Below are 14,288 nucleotides of genomic sequence, written 5' to 3'. Positions count from 1 at the left end.
AGAAGTTGAGCCTCCTTTCGCCACTTCGGGAGCGAGGAGCGTGATGCTGAATTTAGATAAGAATTAGCGCCTGGGGGGTGGAGGGGAGGCAGCAGAGCTCCTGCTGCAGGCACCGTGATGTGATACGCAGCCTCCTGGCCTCGTGGAGGACACAGAGAGCCGGAGGCTGTGGGTGGTGAGCAGGAGATGTGCCGACCATCAGCTGTGAGGCTCCTGGGGGCCATGCTCGAGCTCCTCTGTGCTCTCCGTCTCCAAAATGTGGCTCCGTGGGGAGGGCATGAAGTCCCCTAGCCTCTACCCCGTGTAGCTCACACGTACCCGAGTGCTCTGGTGGCTTCCTTGGAAGTTAGGAGATGGGACTGAGGTGGGAAGGAGAGCAGGCTTCCCAAAATGCCATCAGCTCTGCTCTGACTCCTTTTGAACCAGAGGTCCCCAAACTCTCTGCGCCCCGAGTGTTCTCCGGCTCACCACACCCTGAGGCAGCCTGTGAGAAGCCTGCAGAGGAAAACTGCCCCTAGCTTCATCTGAGATGAAAGGTTTGCAGCTCTGTAATTAGCGTAATGAGCCTCTACCTAGTGCTGCCCAGCTTTTTGCCCTTCCTCTGCTTCTTTTTTTGGGAATCGCCCCCCAAAATGGGTCCCTCTTGTCTGGCGGGGGTGAAGCCACCCAGCGCCAGCCGTGTGCCTGAGTCCATCAGCTGATGGCCCATGGTCCTCGTGTGATCCTCTGAGAAACCTAAAGGTGGAAATGAAGGAACCAGAAGGGCCTAACGAGCAGCAGGAGCTCCTCGAGGAGCTTGGCAATTAGCTCCCCGTGCCGCTCCCCCAGCACCCGCACTGCCGAGCGCCAGTCCCAGGGGGGGTGCGTTGGGCTCCAGCTCCCTTCAAAGAATTTCCCGGCTTTATGCTGCACGAAAAAGTTCTGCTTTGTGCTCCAAAAAGAGAATAATAGATCAGTAAGACTCGAACCTCAAAATCCAGCCGTCCTGGGGAAGTGGGGACGGGCACTCGGATAAATATTTAACCGGCAGGGCTTTGATATGAGGAACCGGCTTTTCCTCTGGCCGGAGGAGGAGATCTTTGTTGCCTCTTACAGTAACGAGGAGGATAAATGTAACGTCTGGTAGACAGTCATTTTTTGGTGATATCGAGCTACTATTGCGTAGCACTAGCTAGGTTCTGGGTGTGTGATGGAGAAATCTTTCTGCTCAGCCAGCCCAGGCAGGTCTGAATAACCCCACCGCCTGTCCCGCTGTGGTTGCTGAACCCCACTCCTCATCCCTGCATTTTCAGGGGGCTTGCTTTTTGCCAGCAAGGCTCAGGGACGGAGCAGAAGGGGCACTTCTTGCAATTTTTAATGCAGGAGCAATAAAAAGGGGCTCTCCCCCCTCTTTTTTTTTTTTTTTTTTTTTGCTGTTGCCCATCCACGCTGCTGCCTGGGTTGGAGGCGGCCACATGCCCAAGCAGTGCCTGCCGAGCTCCCCGCTCTGATTTAATACAGAATATCGTGCAATTAAGCCAGTCAAAAGGCCATAAATCTTCCAGGCTGAATCCTGACCGAGGCCGTGCGCTTCAGCCCAGACGGCAGCGAGCTTTAATCCTTTGCAGAGAGCTCACCGAAATGCCGATGATTTTCTTTCCCCCCCCTATTTCCCTTCCTTTAAAAGCATCGCTCCTGTTGAAATTGGAGTGTGCTGGAGAGGAGCAAAGCGGTGAATAAAACACAGCCTGGCGCAGCCAGCTGCAGGGGCAAATCACCTGTTTCTGCTAAATCGCCTCTTTTAATCTTTGTATTAAAATAATAACGGCGGCACGCTGACGGAGCAGGTATTTATCCACCCTATTTATCCAGCGCATTTACCCAGCTATTCTCTCTCTCTTTCATTTTGGAGGAGGGGCAGAGAGGAGCTGGGGGTGTTGCTCGTGAGAAGGGGGGGACCTGTCCTCGTCCCCTCATCCCTGTCCCTTTTCAGGGTGCCCTGGGAGCTTTCCCAGCACCTGCTGCTCCGTGCCACCGTGCGCCCTCGCTCCGCGCATCCTCGCCCCATCCCTTTGTCGGGGCCCTATAGATCCCATCCCCGAGCACCTGTCAAACCCTGCAGAAAGCCGTGACGGGCCTTTTGTCCCGCGTGTCTGCTCCCGTTTGTCACCGCCTGCCGAAACCCTCTATTTTCTCCCCGCAGCCGGTGACGAGCGGTTGACGGATGGCGCGCGGCAGGCGGGGATGCGCCATTCAGTGGGGACTGACACCTGGAGGGATGCGCACCAAGCGCCGCCTGCCTCCTTTCTTCCTTTTGGAAAACGAGCGCGTGTTTAGCAAATTCTTGCAGGGAATGATGTCCCCGATGGTCGGCGTTCACCTCCCTGCGAGGGTGAAGCCGAGGGTTTGGGGACAAACTGGGGCGGTGATGGGGAGGGGACAGGTAACGGAGCTCCTAAATTGGCAGAAGAAATAGTTTTGGTGTTCAGATTTGGGGCTCTCCTCCTGGTTTTGGGGTGGCTTGGGGAGGAAGCCGTTGTCCCCGTGGTGGTGGCTGTCCCTGGGTGATGCCATGGTGTCACCCCAGGATTTCTCCCCAGATTTTGGGGAATTTGAGCCGAGAGGGGAGCACTTGATGCTCCTGTTTGTATCCTACAAAGCCTTTAAGCCACCCTCCCAAACCCAAATGGGGATACTGAAAGCTCCCTGAGCCCCTTCTCTGTGCCTTTCCAACCTCCCCGAGTGCGGCTGGAGTCTCATTTCGGAGGCTGTCCAGCTGTGACCAGAGGACAAGTGTCCTCGTGGTGTGACGGCCGCGGGCCGGGCGCTATCGCTGCCATCTAAATAGCCTCTGCCGTGCTTCCTGTCACGCCGTGTTTGCTCCTCCAGCAGCACGGCCCTATAATCACCAGGCTCTTATCCCAGGAGCTGTACACCTCGCCTTGCACCAGCATCGGGGTCTGTGCCCCGGCAGCGAGGGCGCTCCCTTTTGGCACGAGCGGCCCCAAAAGGAACCTGGGGGCCACGTCCCCACGAGGGTGGAGGTGGCTTCAGGGCTCTCTTACCCCCCCAAGTGGGGTTGGTTTGGGGTCAGCCACCCTCACCCCGTGCCTGGTATCAGGATGAGTGGGATCTCAGCATCTCCCCCAGCAGGGAAGGGTGTTTGGGGTAAACAAGCCGCAGCCGGAAAGGAGCCGCTCCGTATCCTCGGCACGGCGCTGCTGACCCGCAAAGGTCGGTCTGGCTGTGTCCGTCTGTCTGTCTGCGGCTGTCAAGCTGTCAGCTCCCTGGCTCGGCCAGCCCTGAGGGGCCCGGAGGAGGTGGTGGGGAAGCAGAGGAACCACGCTGCTTCTCGGGGTGCCAGGGGTTCATGCCACTTTCCCCAGGAGGATGGGGTGGCCGTGCACCGTGCTGCCTCCTGCTCCATCCTACAAACCCTCCCCCAGCACCCAGGGGCACTGTGGGGGTCCCTAATGGGCAGGATCGTGCTGTCCCCGGTTGTGGGGTGCTTGGGGGGGTCACGGCAGCACCTGCAGGGGAAACTTGTCCCTGTGAACATCCCTGTGAGGTTGCTCCTGCTGCAGCACCCCGATCCTCTCCTCAGTGGTGGCAAGCCTTTGATCCCTGACTCCATTCTTCGGGACGGGGAAGGGGACCAAGGCTGTGGCCCATCTGGTGGGGCAGAACCCTTGTGGGTCTCCGTGCGGGGTCAGGGATTTTGCGTGTTTTTATTATTCTTTCTTCTGAAGAAGCAGGGAGAGAGGAAAAAAATCTCTCTCTGTCCAAAATCACTCATCCTTCCTAATAATGAGAGCTGTCACCAGCCCTGCTTGGCGAGGAAATGATGCTCTCGGTAAATATTTGGTCTGGAACTGATTTATGGGTGGAAAAAAATGAGATTAGTGGCTAATCACCGTGCTGCAGGAAGCTCTTTGGGCCGAGCGCAGGGGGGCTCGGGGGGAGCAGCACCGGGGGTGCTTGGACCTCTGGGTCCCCGTGGGGAGGTTGGGTGGGATCAGGTGCAGGGGTCAGACTGGCTCTGACCTTGGTGCTTTGTGGATTTGCTTTAAGGGACGGGGTTTTAGGGTCAGGATCGGTGCAGGGCATGGCCAGCACTGACCGCTGGTGCATCGCATCACCGCAGCAGTTGTGCGCGCGGTGCACCCGAAGAAGTCATTAGAGAGACCCTAAAAGCAGCAGCAGCTTTTCCTGTGCAAGGAAACAATTAGCTTATTAGAGGGCGGGTTAATTCTCAGATGCTAACGCGGGCTGGCGAGCGCAGCGTGGTCATTTCCTACCAATTGGCAGGGCCAGATGCCCCGGTGCTGCGCAGGGGGATGCGCGGCCGGGGGGGCGGCTTCGGTCAGCGCTGCTGGAGCAAGGGCAGAGCAGGGCCTGGGGCGCGTGGAGGAGCGTGCAGGTGCTCGCAGGGCAGCAGATGACGGGCACAAAGAGGAAAGTTTCTGGAGAGAGCAGTGCTCTGGGTTATGCTCTCCTGTCCTCTGCTGCAGCAGAGCTTGCAGCATTGCGCAGTGTGGCGTGGGATGGCACGGCATGGCACGGCACAACATTTAGTGATATAGCACGGTACAGTGTGGCGTGGCACAGCATTTCTTGGCATGGCACAGCATTTCTTGGCATTGCACGGTGCCTGGTTTAGCTCCGGGGCCAGCTGCTGTGGGTTTCCCTCCCGGGCTGCGGCTGGATGCGCCCAGCTGTTGCTGTTGCAGAGGTGCCACGGTTCGTTCTGCTCCCACATTGGTTTTAGTCTAATTAAAATGATAACGATGTGGCCAGGAATCAAAGGCAGCAGACTGAATAAGAGGATGAAATTCAGCTGCACGTCGATGCTAACTGTGCCATCGGTACCGGCGCTGTGATGAGCACAGGAGGGCCCTTGTCCACAGTTGGACCATGATAACCAAGGGCAGTTGCTCAGAAAGGGTCTTTCTGCCCCAAATCCTCCACAAGGGCTGAGCTCTTTCCCAGAAGTAGCTTTGGGCACAGCAGCTGGTGCTGCTCTCCACATTTTGTTATTGCAATGTGACTGGGATGGGAGCTGCTGGGCCAGCAAGGTTTCAGGGACATTTTGGGACCAGCTGACCCTTCCCAGCCAGGCTTTGTGGGTGGCAGAGCTCTCCAGTGCAGCGTGTTCCTTAACACTTTATGAAAATTCCCTTTGTTTTTTGGATGTCAGGGAAGGATGAAGACTTCTCCTAGGGCCGTGGGTATAATTATCACTAAATTTACAGGGCGGTGCATTGCCTCACTGGATGAGCATCGCTCCCTGGGGAGCATCGTGCGAGCAAACCCCCCCCAGTCCCTTGCCCCTCACTCTCCTCTCCTTTCTCTCCCAGGGTGAAGAAGAAGAACAAGCCCTTGAACCTCAAGATCCACAACAGCGTGGGCAGCTGCGAGAACATCCCCTCGCAGCGCTCCCCGCTGCTCTCCGAGCGCTCCCTGCGGTCCTTCTTCGTGGGGTACCCGCCCTTCCTCCCCTCCACGCCTCCCGTCCACACCGAAGCCACCTTCTCAGCAAGTAAGTCCCAGCACGGCACGGCCGGCAGGCACACGGGTGTGCCGTGCAGAACCTGCAGACTGGAGGACGTCAGTCTGGGTAGGTGCAAAAGCACCGTGAGGGATGCGGAGATGTGCAAACGGATTTATGGTACGGCAGCGGGTGCGGGAGCTCGGCTGCTTGGAGGTGGGAAATCCGTGAGCTTTCCCCGTGCTGGATGGGTCAGTGATGCTGCCTTGCACCGCCGGTGGGTGTTTCTCAAGGGATCCTTTGTGATTGCAGCTGTGGTTCTGCCTTTGTGCAAGGTGCTGAGCCTGCTGCAAGCCCCACGGTGCTGGACCACAGCAGCCAGCTCAGATCCTGCTCATGGGGCTGCTCATCCTTGTTCCTGGAGGTGCTTTTTTGGGGTTTGGTCTGAGGAGCTGAGCCAGCGCGTTGCTGGCCAGGAGGGGCAGCCCGATGCTCACATCCCTGTGCATTCTGTAGGGCCTGAAGCTTTTAGGATCCATGTGTGATGCTCAGCCCCAAAGCTCCCGTGGGTTCGCTCCTTGCCCCCTGCCACTATCATGGGGCTGCTGCTTCACCCAGCGCCCTGCCAGCAAAGACCTCATCATTTCACAGAGTCACCAAACTATTTGGGTTGGAAAGGGCCTGGAAGATCACCTAGTTCCACTTCTTCCTTTCTTTTTTCACCCCCATCAGCTGCCGTTTGGCAGCACAGAAGAGTCTCCGAGCTGCGCCTGGCATCCTGCACCTCCTGCTTCTCGGGCTCTGGGGACAATGGGACCTGGCAGCAGCTCCGAGGGCAGGCTCTGCTATTTCCAGAGAGACGCCCGGCTACCTGACTCGTGCTGGCATGGCCAGCAGATTGGCCTGGGGCGAGGATATTTTTGCATCGCTTTCCCCCCCCCCGCAGCACCGGCTGATTTCGACTTGCAGCCCGGCCCGACGGGGAGTAGCGGACCAGAAACCAAGAAATAAAGCCCGTTCTCAGCAGACCGCTGATGTGTCTGCTTGCGTTAGGCTTCCTCATGCATCAGCGTGGGATTACGTCCCGTGGCATGATGACCTGATGTAATGTGGCAGAGCAGGAGCGCGAGACAATGAGAAGTGATGGACTAGCAAACGGCTAGCGCTGCCGGAGAGGTGTCCTCTCGCATTTCCCTCCCCTCAGCACTCCGACTTCCTTGGCTGCCATGAATGTTTGTTTCTGGAGCTGGAAGTGAGCCGTGGAGAGAGGATGATCCGTGTTGAGAGGTTTTAGCATCAGCTACAGAGCGAGCTCCTCGCAGGAGCAGCGTCCGTGCGCTCATCAGCCCTCGGTCCTGGGCGCTGAGCAGGCTGCGGGGAAACGCGATGAAAGGAAAAAGAAGCAGGAGCATCCTGCACGGGCCAGCGGGTGCTGGGCACGGTGCTGGCTCTGCAGAGGGATGATAATTTTCTGGGGCTTAATGGAGCTTGAAGCCAGGGCTCATTACAGCGCAGCGAGAAGATGAGTTACGGCGAGCGGCGCAGAAACCCGTTTATTTCTGGGGAGGAGTGAATGTCTCTGCAGCTCGCCCCATGCTGAGGTGCAGGAGCTTCCTTTCCCTCATGCTCGTGCACCTCGTGGTCCCCAAGAAGTGCCCAGTCCCCATCCCTGCCCTTGAGCCAAGCTCCATGGCCAAGCTCTTCCCAATATTCCCTTCCCTCGGAGCACGGTTGGCAGAAACACCTCTTCCCTGCCCAGTTTGGTGTGGGTCGATGCAGATTTACTTGTCCAAGCACTGGAACAATCAGTGTTGGTCTTGTTGGGTTGAGGGGCTGGAGAGCAGCCCTGTGAGACCCCCCTCTCTCAGGCTGAAGGTGAAGATCTCCCCATCATTTCTTCCCACCGCCCATTCCCTCTCGCTGCTCGTGGCAGGAGCGTGCTCCGATCTGAATCATCCCCGCTCCCAATCGGATGCGGGGTTTGAAGCTTTTTTATTTTTAATCAGCAGATTTGCCCTGATTGGGATGGGTTTGCACAGCTGGGGCGTGAGGGAGAGGGCTGGCACCGAGCTGCAGAGGAGCCTTTCCTCCAGCACATCCCCACGGAGGGGCAAAGGACCCCCAGGAATTTTGCTTTGAATCAATTTTCACCGGGAGGGGAAGCAGCAGGGAGGAAGGAATCGCTTTTGGGGTGGCCTGGAACTGGAGCTCAGCCCTGGAGGAGCCCAGACACGTGGCTGAGGGGTAAAAGATGCTCTGTCTGGCTGCACCCGGGGCTGTCGCTGGGTGTCCCTACAAATAAGCAGCAGCCAGGTTTGTCTCGCTATGGGGAGATGGGATTTAGGAGTCACCACCCTGTGGCTTTGCTGGGAGCACCCAAAAATCAGGATGGATCTCCTTTTGGTTGTAAAGACTGATGGCTGCAGATCCTCTGCTAGCTGGGTGTCCTGACCTGGAAAAAGCCACCTGCAGGTGCAGTTATTCTTAATATTTCCAGCGCCTTTAGGGCACCGATGTGGTGCTGAAGGCAGGGGAAGGGAGTGGCAGGGAACTGCTGGGAGCATGGCCCCTCGCTGGAGATGCTGTGGGAGCTAAATGGGGACCAGGCACCCTCCCACACCTGGGTTTGGTGGCCAGGGGGACGCTGAGGACCTGGGGACGTGGCCCTTGGTGTACAGGGATCGTCCTCACTGCTGCCCTTCCTCATCTGCTGAAGAAAAGGAGCACCCAGGACAACCAGTGCAACCCAGTACAACCCAACACGACCCAACACCCTGCATGTCCCAGGAGGGAAAACCCCAGCAAGCCCAGGCTGCCTGCGATGCCTCCACGTGCAGACACCTTGCTGAATGCATGGCGCACGGCAGAGGCTCTTCCCTATAGCCTGGGAGCATGGAGCATCCCCTGGCACGTGAAGCTTTGAGCAGCAGCCCCTCAAAATCTTCCTCTTGAAGCATTTCCCACCCTCTCAATATCCTCCGTAGGCTCTGAATGGGGAGAAAAATCCCAAGGGAGGCATTTGAGCCAGCGAAGTGACTGAAGGCGACGTTCCGGCTGTATAAATAGGATTGTCACGCCGCAAAGAGGAACTGCCGTTATGATGAAGTGACTTCTGTTTTCCTAGCAGAGACGCTCTGGAAATAGCTCTGCCTTGTTCTCCTCGGCTGCTTTTGATGAGCCGAGGTTTCGTCTTGGCCCGCGGGATCGTGGAGCATCCTTCCAGCTGCAGCGGGGACGTCCCCGCGCCGTGGCACGGCGCAGCGTGCTCCCCTGGGGACGTGGGTTCCTGCTGCCTGCTCCCAGGTGTGGCCAGGGTGACACGTTTGCACCCTGTGTGCACTAGTGGAGGAGGGGGGCTGAACCCCTTTTGAGCCTGAATTATGCACAGAGTGGGGAAAGCTGCTGGGGATGCTGCTCTGAGCATCGCTGCACCTTCCTTTGCTGTTTGGGGAGGTCTCGCATCCTCTTTTGGCCTCAAAATCAACCGGCACGAGGTGTGGAGGTGCCTTGCAGAGGGGATTTGCACCCTCAGGTGCCCCCAGACCCTTTGCCATGGAGCAGTTTGCTGGGGAGCTTGGCTCAGCTCTGCGCAGGCAGCGACCTCTGCCAGCATCCCCCATCAAAGTGGGGAGAAACGTCCCGTTTTTGGCACACGGTGCCCTGGGGAAGAAGGAACTCCCTTATCCCTCCCACCTCTGTCTCAGCCCTAACAAAGCCACCTTCCTTGTCCTCTTCCACCCATCTTATCCCTCCCGTTCCTGTTATGAAAACAGCCCTGTGTTGTTTGCTGTACCGGGAGGGAGGCTTTGTTTATCGTGCTGCTGCTGTGATGGACAGCAAATCCACCCAAATTCTCCAGGCACCCAGAGGGGTGGCAGGAGATGGGTAAGGCTGACAGCGAGCCAAAACACTCCCACCCGTGGCTGAGCTCAGCGCACCCCATCCCTGCGCGGTGCTCCTGGCGCGTTTGGGAAGGGCACCTGCCCCCAGGGAGGGGGGAAACCCCAAATAAAGGACCTGGGGGAGCTGCAGCCACCCTTTTCCATGCAAAACAACCCTCAGGCACCCTCCTCCCACAGCAGGCGGGGGCCAGGAGGGCGTCACGGCCCCGTCACCCGCATCCCGGCCCCGTCACCTGCGCCGCGCACGGGTGCCACTCAGGGACCCGTCACCACCGCCTGTCACTGCCACGAGGTGACAGGGGCTCCTTGCTCCTGTCCCCGCTGTCACTGCTGCACCGGACGCGGCTGTCACCGTCCCCCCCCCCCCCCCCCCCCGATGTCTCTCGGCACATTTGATCCCCGTCAAACGTGGGCTGTCGATCGGGGATAAAGCGCCCCGTGCCGAGCGAGGAGCCGCTTGTGAGCGCGATGTGGTGGTGGTGGTGAAAGTGCAGAGGTTTTGGGGTGGTTTTGGGGTGGGACAGCGCTAGTACCCCCCAGCTGGGGGGGTGGTGATGTTCCATGAGGAGGGGTTTGCATCCTGAGGGCAACGGGTCCAGCGGGTGATGGGGGATGCGGGGGGTCCCTGCTGCGTCCTCCTCTGAAATTGGCCCTGTGCACCTGGGAGGAGAGGGGGATAAAAAAAACACCATAAAACTGTCCTCACACACTGGTGCAAGGGGAATTATGGTTAAAGAGCTCTGATTTTCAGGCCATGAGTGAGGCTGCGGGTGGTGCAGCAATGAATGACAGCGGGGCAGGGGAGGTGACACCAATGGTCACAGGGTGGTTTGGGTTTGGTGACAAGGCTCCGTGCTGCCAAAATGCAGGGGCAGGGGGTCACGGCGAGGTCCCCGCTGGGCTCTTTGACTCCCTGTGACCAGCTTTTCCCTGCCTCTTCCCTGCCCTCTCTTATCACCAGGTGAACAAAATCTCCCTGGTGCAGCTGGGGCGCAGTGCGGATGCTTGGAGATGCTCACTGCAACAGGGGTGTGAGCAGTGCCAAACCGGCAGGGATCTACCCCAAAAGCGGCTCATCCCCTTTGTGGCAGTGTCATGTGCTGCTCCCATCACGTGGCCACGAGGCTTTGTCTTGCAACTACCCCTCATCCTGGTGATTTTGGGGTTTTGATGGGGTTATTTGTGCCGTGCTGGGAGGATGCCACTGCCTGCATGGAAGCATCCCCAGGACCTTCCCTTTGGGGTTAAGTCTCGATTAATATGGGAAAAAAAGAAAAAAATGTTCCCCTAGATGCACAACTCAACTCATAGGTTAAAGGGGGGAATTGCCAATTAACTTGAAAAGCCCCCCAAATCCTTGGGGCGGCAACGGGGTGCTCCCCCTGCCCTCCCGCATGCTGCTCAGCGTGTCCTGACCCTGCAAACAGCAGCCCTATTGTTGGAGGCCTCTGCTTTGCGTGTCTCATCCCCCGTAATGGAAATAATTAACTGTGAATCACGTCGGTCTCATTTTTGTTCGGAGGTTAAAATCCCCGATACACTTTAATAAATTTTGCAGCGAGCGCATTTAGAAAGTAATTAAAAGCCTCGGCCAGCTTTCTGCCTCACCCCTCTCCCCCTCCCCGGGATGGCAGGATTTAATTGAGGCCAGCTGAAAGTTAGTGGAAATAAATTGTGGATGCTGAAGCAGAGGTTGTAATTTAATTCGGGGAGAGGAGCTGTTCTTGCCTGTTTGGTTCATCGAGGACCAGTTGGTGGAGGGGGGTGGTGGTGGATTTTATTTGTTTAATGTGATTTACGGATGAGAAAATGGCATTTAGGGGAGAATAGGGCTTGGTGCTGCAGGGCTGGGCGCAGAGCGGGCCGGCTGCTTCCCGCATCGACCCTGGGCTTTGAGGGAGGGCCCCAAAATCTATCCGTCCCCTGCAGGTTGTGGGTGTAGGGGCAGCAGGAGGGATGCTGCTGCAGGCGCTGGGGTTGGGAGTGCTGATGCAGGAGAAGCACAAGTGCCACCGGTATAAAACAGGGGCAGCAATTACCTTAATTGGCTTTGTAGTCCTCAAACATCTTAATTGCTGACTGTGCTTTAGGGCCTGTCGAGGCTGGAGAAGCCGTGCTGGGGATGCTGCTGGTGCTGGGCTGGTTTGGGGGATGCTCGGGCTCCAGCCGCAGCGGCGATGGGCGCAGGCATGGAAATGTAACCTTCAGCCGGAGCGCAATTATTAAAATGGGATATTAAAGCAAACAGTGGCTCTCCCCGCTCGGAGGGGGGATATTGGAAGTGTGTTTAGCCAGGGATTTGCCGGCACGCCGAGCAAACGGCCGGCGCTGCAGCTGGGGCCGGCTCGCTTCGTTCGGGCCCCCTGGTGAGCCCCTCGTTGATCGCCCAGCCTCCGAATCCCCAGATCTCGTTTCCCTCACCCAGCCAAGGTCCCGTTGCCCTTTCTCCTTCCTTTTCCCCCAGCAGAAGCGTACGGAGGCTGCTTTCTCCTTTTAATCAGCAGCTTGAATAAGAGTTAAATTGGCTTGCAAGCGGCTGACGCTCAGCTTTTTGTTCAGCCAGAAATGCAACCCCAAGACGTGATGTCTTATTAATAAACGGTGCCGCTGCCGTTTATGCTTCGTTTTCCCTTTTCTTCTTTGGAAACCGCTAAGTGGCTCCAGCAGCTTTCGCACACCCACGTGTGCACAGGGGGGTGCAGCAGCTCCCACCCCTCTCCTGCCCCAAAATGGGTGCTGGGGGCGGCTGGAGGCACCCCGATGCCCCCCAGACCCAAAGCTCGATGCGTCTTCCTTTGGAAAAAGACAAACTACCGGCGTGTCTCCAAGGGAAAAGTTTGGCAAAACCTCATTTTTGGGTGCGTCCTCTGCTCCTCCCACCATGAAAATGTCACCTCTGGCTTTCGCCTGTGTTAACCCCGATGGTTTCCTTGTCTCGTCCCCTGCAGATACGCTGTCAGTGCCTCGCTGGTCCCCACAGATCCCCCGCCGAGACCTGGGAAACTCCATAAAGCACAGGTACGCTGACCCTGGCGTGGGATGGGAACGAGCAATGGGGACTTTGGACTCTTCTCGTGCCCCCTGGGGACACGCAGCAGCCTCAGCAAAGCGCATGGGGTGCGATGAGCATCTCCTTTTCCTCCTCTTGTCCAGGACGGGGGCTCTGTGTTGGACTCCCAGTTTCCCACGCTTGGCTGCACTGTCCTAGCAGCCCATTTAAATTCCATTTCAGCTCCGATTTGGGTTAGATAAGGCTCCAGCCGCTATCAATAAAAGCTGTGTATTACCCGCGACCCCGCCAACCTTCAGCAAATTTCCTATCTCTGGTTTATTGCCCTTCTGTACCTGCGGCAGGAAGGCGAAACACGGGAAATTGCCTCGGGGCTGCTCTTCAGTGCGGGCTGGGAAGCCGAGCCCTGGGGCAAGGGGGAATTTTTGGAGCCCTGGACTCAACGTTGGGTGGGTAAAACTGGAGAGCTGCAAGGAATCCTCCTCGGTGGCTTGCTTGGACCTCCTTGGGAGCAGGCTGCACAAACCAGAGGCAGATTTAGAGGGGTGTTTTGGCATCCTTAGGGCGATGCCTCCCCATCTGTAGCAGCGCTGAGCACAGCACAGGAGGGATAAATCACGGCTCAGCAGACACCCGGAGGTGCTGGTGCTGGAGGAGGGTGCTGGGACGGGGCAGTGAGGCTGCGCCTGGCCCCAGCCACCCTCTGCCTTTCTCCCCGCAGGTTTTCCACCAAGTACTGGATGTCTCAGACCTGCACCGTCTGCGGGAAAGGAATGTTGTTTGGCTTGAAGTGCAAAAACTGCAAGTACGGAGCTCCGCGTGCGGCTCCCGGGGGATCGCGAGGGCTTCGGTGGCACAGCCAGGCAGGGGCTCAGGGAAGGTGCAAGCAGCCAGCACCCCACAACCTTGTAGGAAGCCTTAACGAGACATGAGATTGGGTGAAAAAAGCCCCGAAATGGGGCTGAGGCATGGTCAGGTTTGCATGCAGGGAGCAGAGCAGGGTCCCTGGGGAGGATGCTGCCTGGCAGGGCGCCGTGCGGAGCTGTGCACCTGCAGGCAGCACGGGGGCTTTGCGCCCAGCTTTGGCCCAAATCCTTCCTTTTCTTCCCCAGCAAAAGTCGCAGGGGCTTCTATTTCCTGGCAGGCACGTGGCGGCAAGCAGCCAGCCCACCCACGAGCACAATTAAGATGCTTTGCAAAGGAGAGGGACGGCGGCGGAGGGTCCGTTTCCATTTTTTGGGCAAGGCTGGGAAAAGACAGCGAGGAGGATGCTAATGCCACTTAAAATCCAGGGTCGCCCGTCTCCTGCGCGGTATCGTGCAGGCATCAGCACTTAGTGAAACTGCTTCTGGAGGCGCAATTGCCTCTGCTAGGGATCAGTGCTGGGAATTTGCTGATTGTCTGCTGGTAACTGAGTTAGCCGGGGCTATCAAGCGATAACGATCGCTGGGGCCGTTGATTAAATGCTGATGAGTTAGCAAAGTGGGATTTAAACCCGGGCAAGGAATGCAGAGCTATTGTGCAGTTCTGGGTGGTGGTGGAGGTTTTCTGGAAGCGATAATACTAAAAAACCTTTTTTTTTTTTTTTTTTTAAGTGGTGATTCTTCAGCTTATTTTTCGCTTGAGCGTTGAAGGCCACCTCCTGCACGCATCACCCCTTCCCTTGGGAGCTCTTCCCCCTTTTCCCCGTGTGTGCAAGGGCTGAAAAATGGCCAGGATCTGTCCTACTCCTGCTTCCTGCGTTTGCTCAGAGAAGAGCAAATGAATCCCAAGCATTTTAAAAAGTTGGGGTGAACACAAAATGTTTGTGTTTGCTGACTTTGCCGGAGCTGCTTGGCCCCGTGCTATGTTTCCTTACCCAAAAGAGGGGGAGGGAATAAGCAGGTAAACCAAACAAACAGAGCAAAAA

General features: G+C 57.4%; 1 protein-coding gene across 1 annotated transcript in view; it reads left to right on the top strand.

The window, feature by feature from the left end:
* KSR2 (kinase suppressor of ras 2) overlaps nucleotides 1-14,288 on the top strand; it is a gene marked incomplete at both ends in the record, with an annotated part of 54,064 nt that overhangs the window by 14,656 nt on the left and 25,120 nt on the right. The window contains 3 exon segments of the mRNA XM_084297150.1: nucleotides 5,337-5,518; nucleotides 12,318-12,387; nucleotides 13,101-13,184. Coding sequence (XP_084153276.1) covers nucleotides 5,337-5,518; nucleotides 12,318-12,387; nucleotides 13,101-13,184 — 336 coding nt within the window.

This window comes from Netta rufina, assembly GCF_964035555.1.
Source record: "Netta rufina genome assembly, chromosome: 17".
Taxonomy (NCBI): Eukaryota; Metazoa; Chordata; class Aves; order Anseriformes; family Anatidae; genus Netta; species Netta rufina.
Note: the sequence above shows the minus strand (reverse complement) of the source record. Positions and strands in the feature narration are given on the sequence as shown.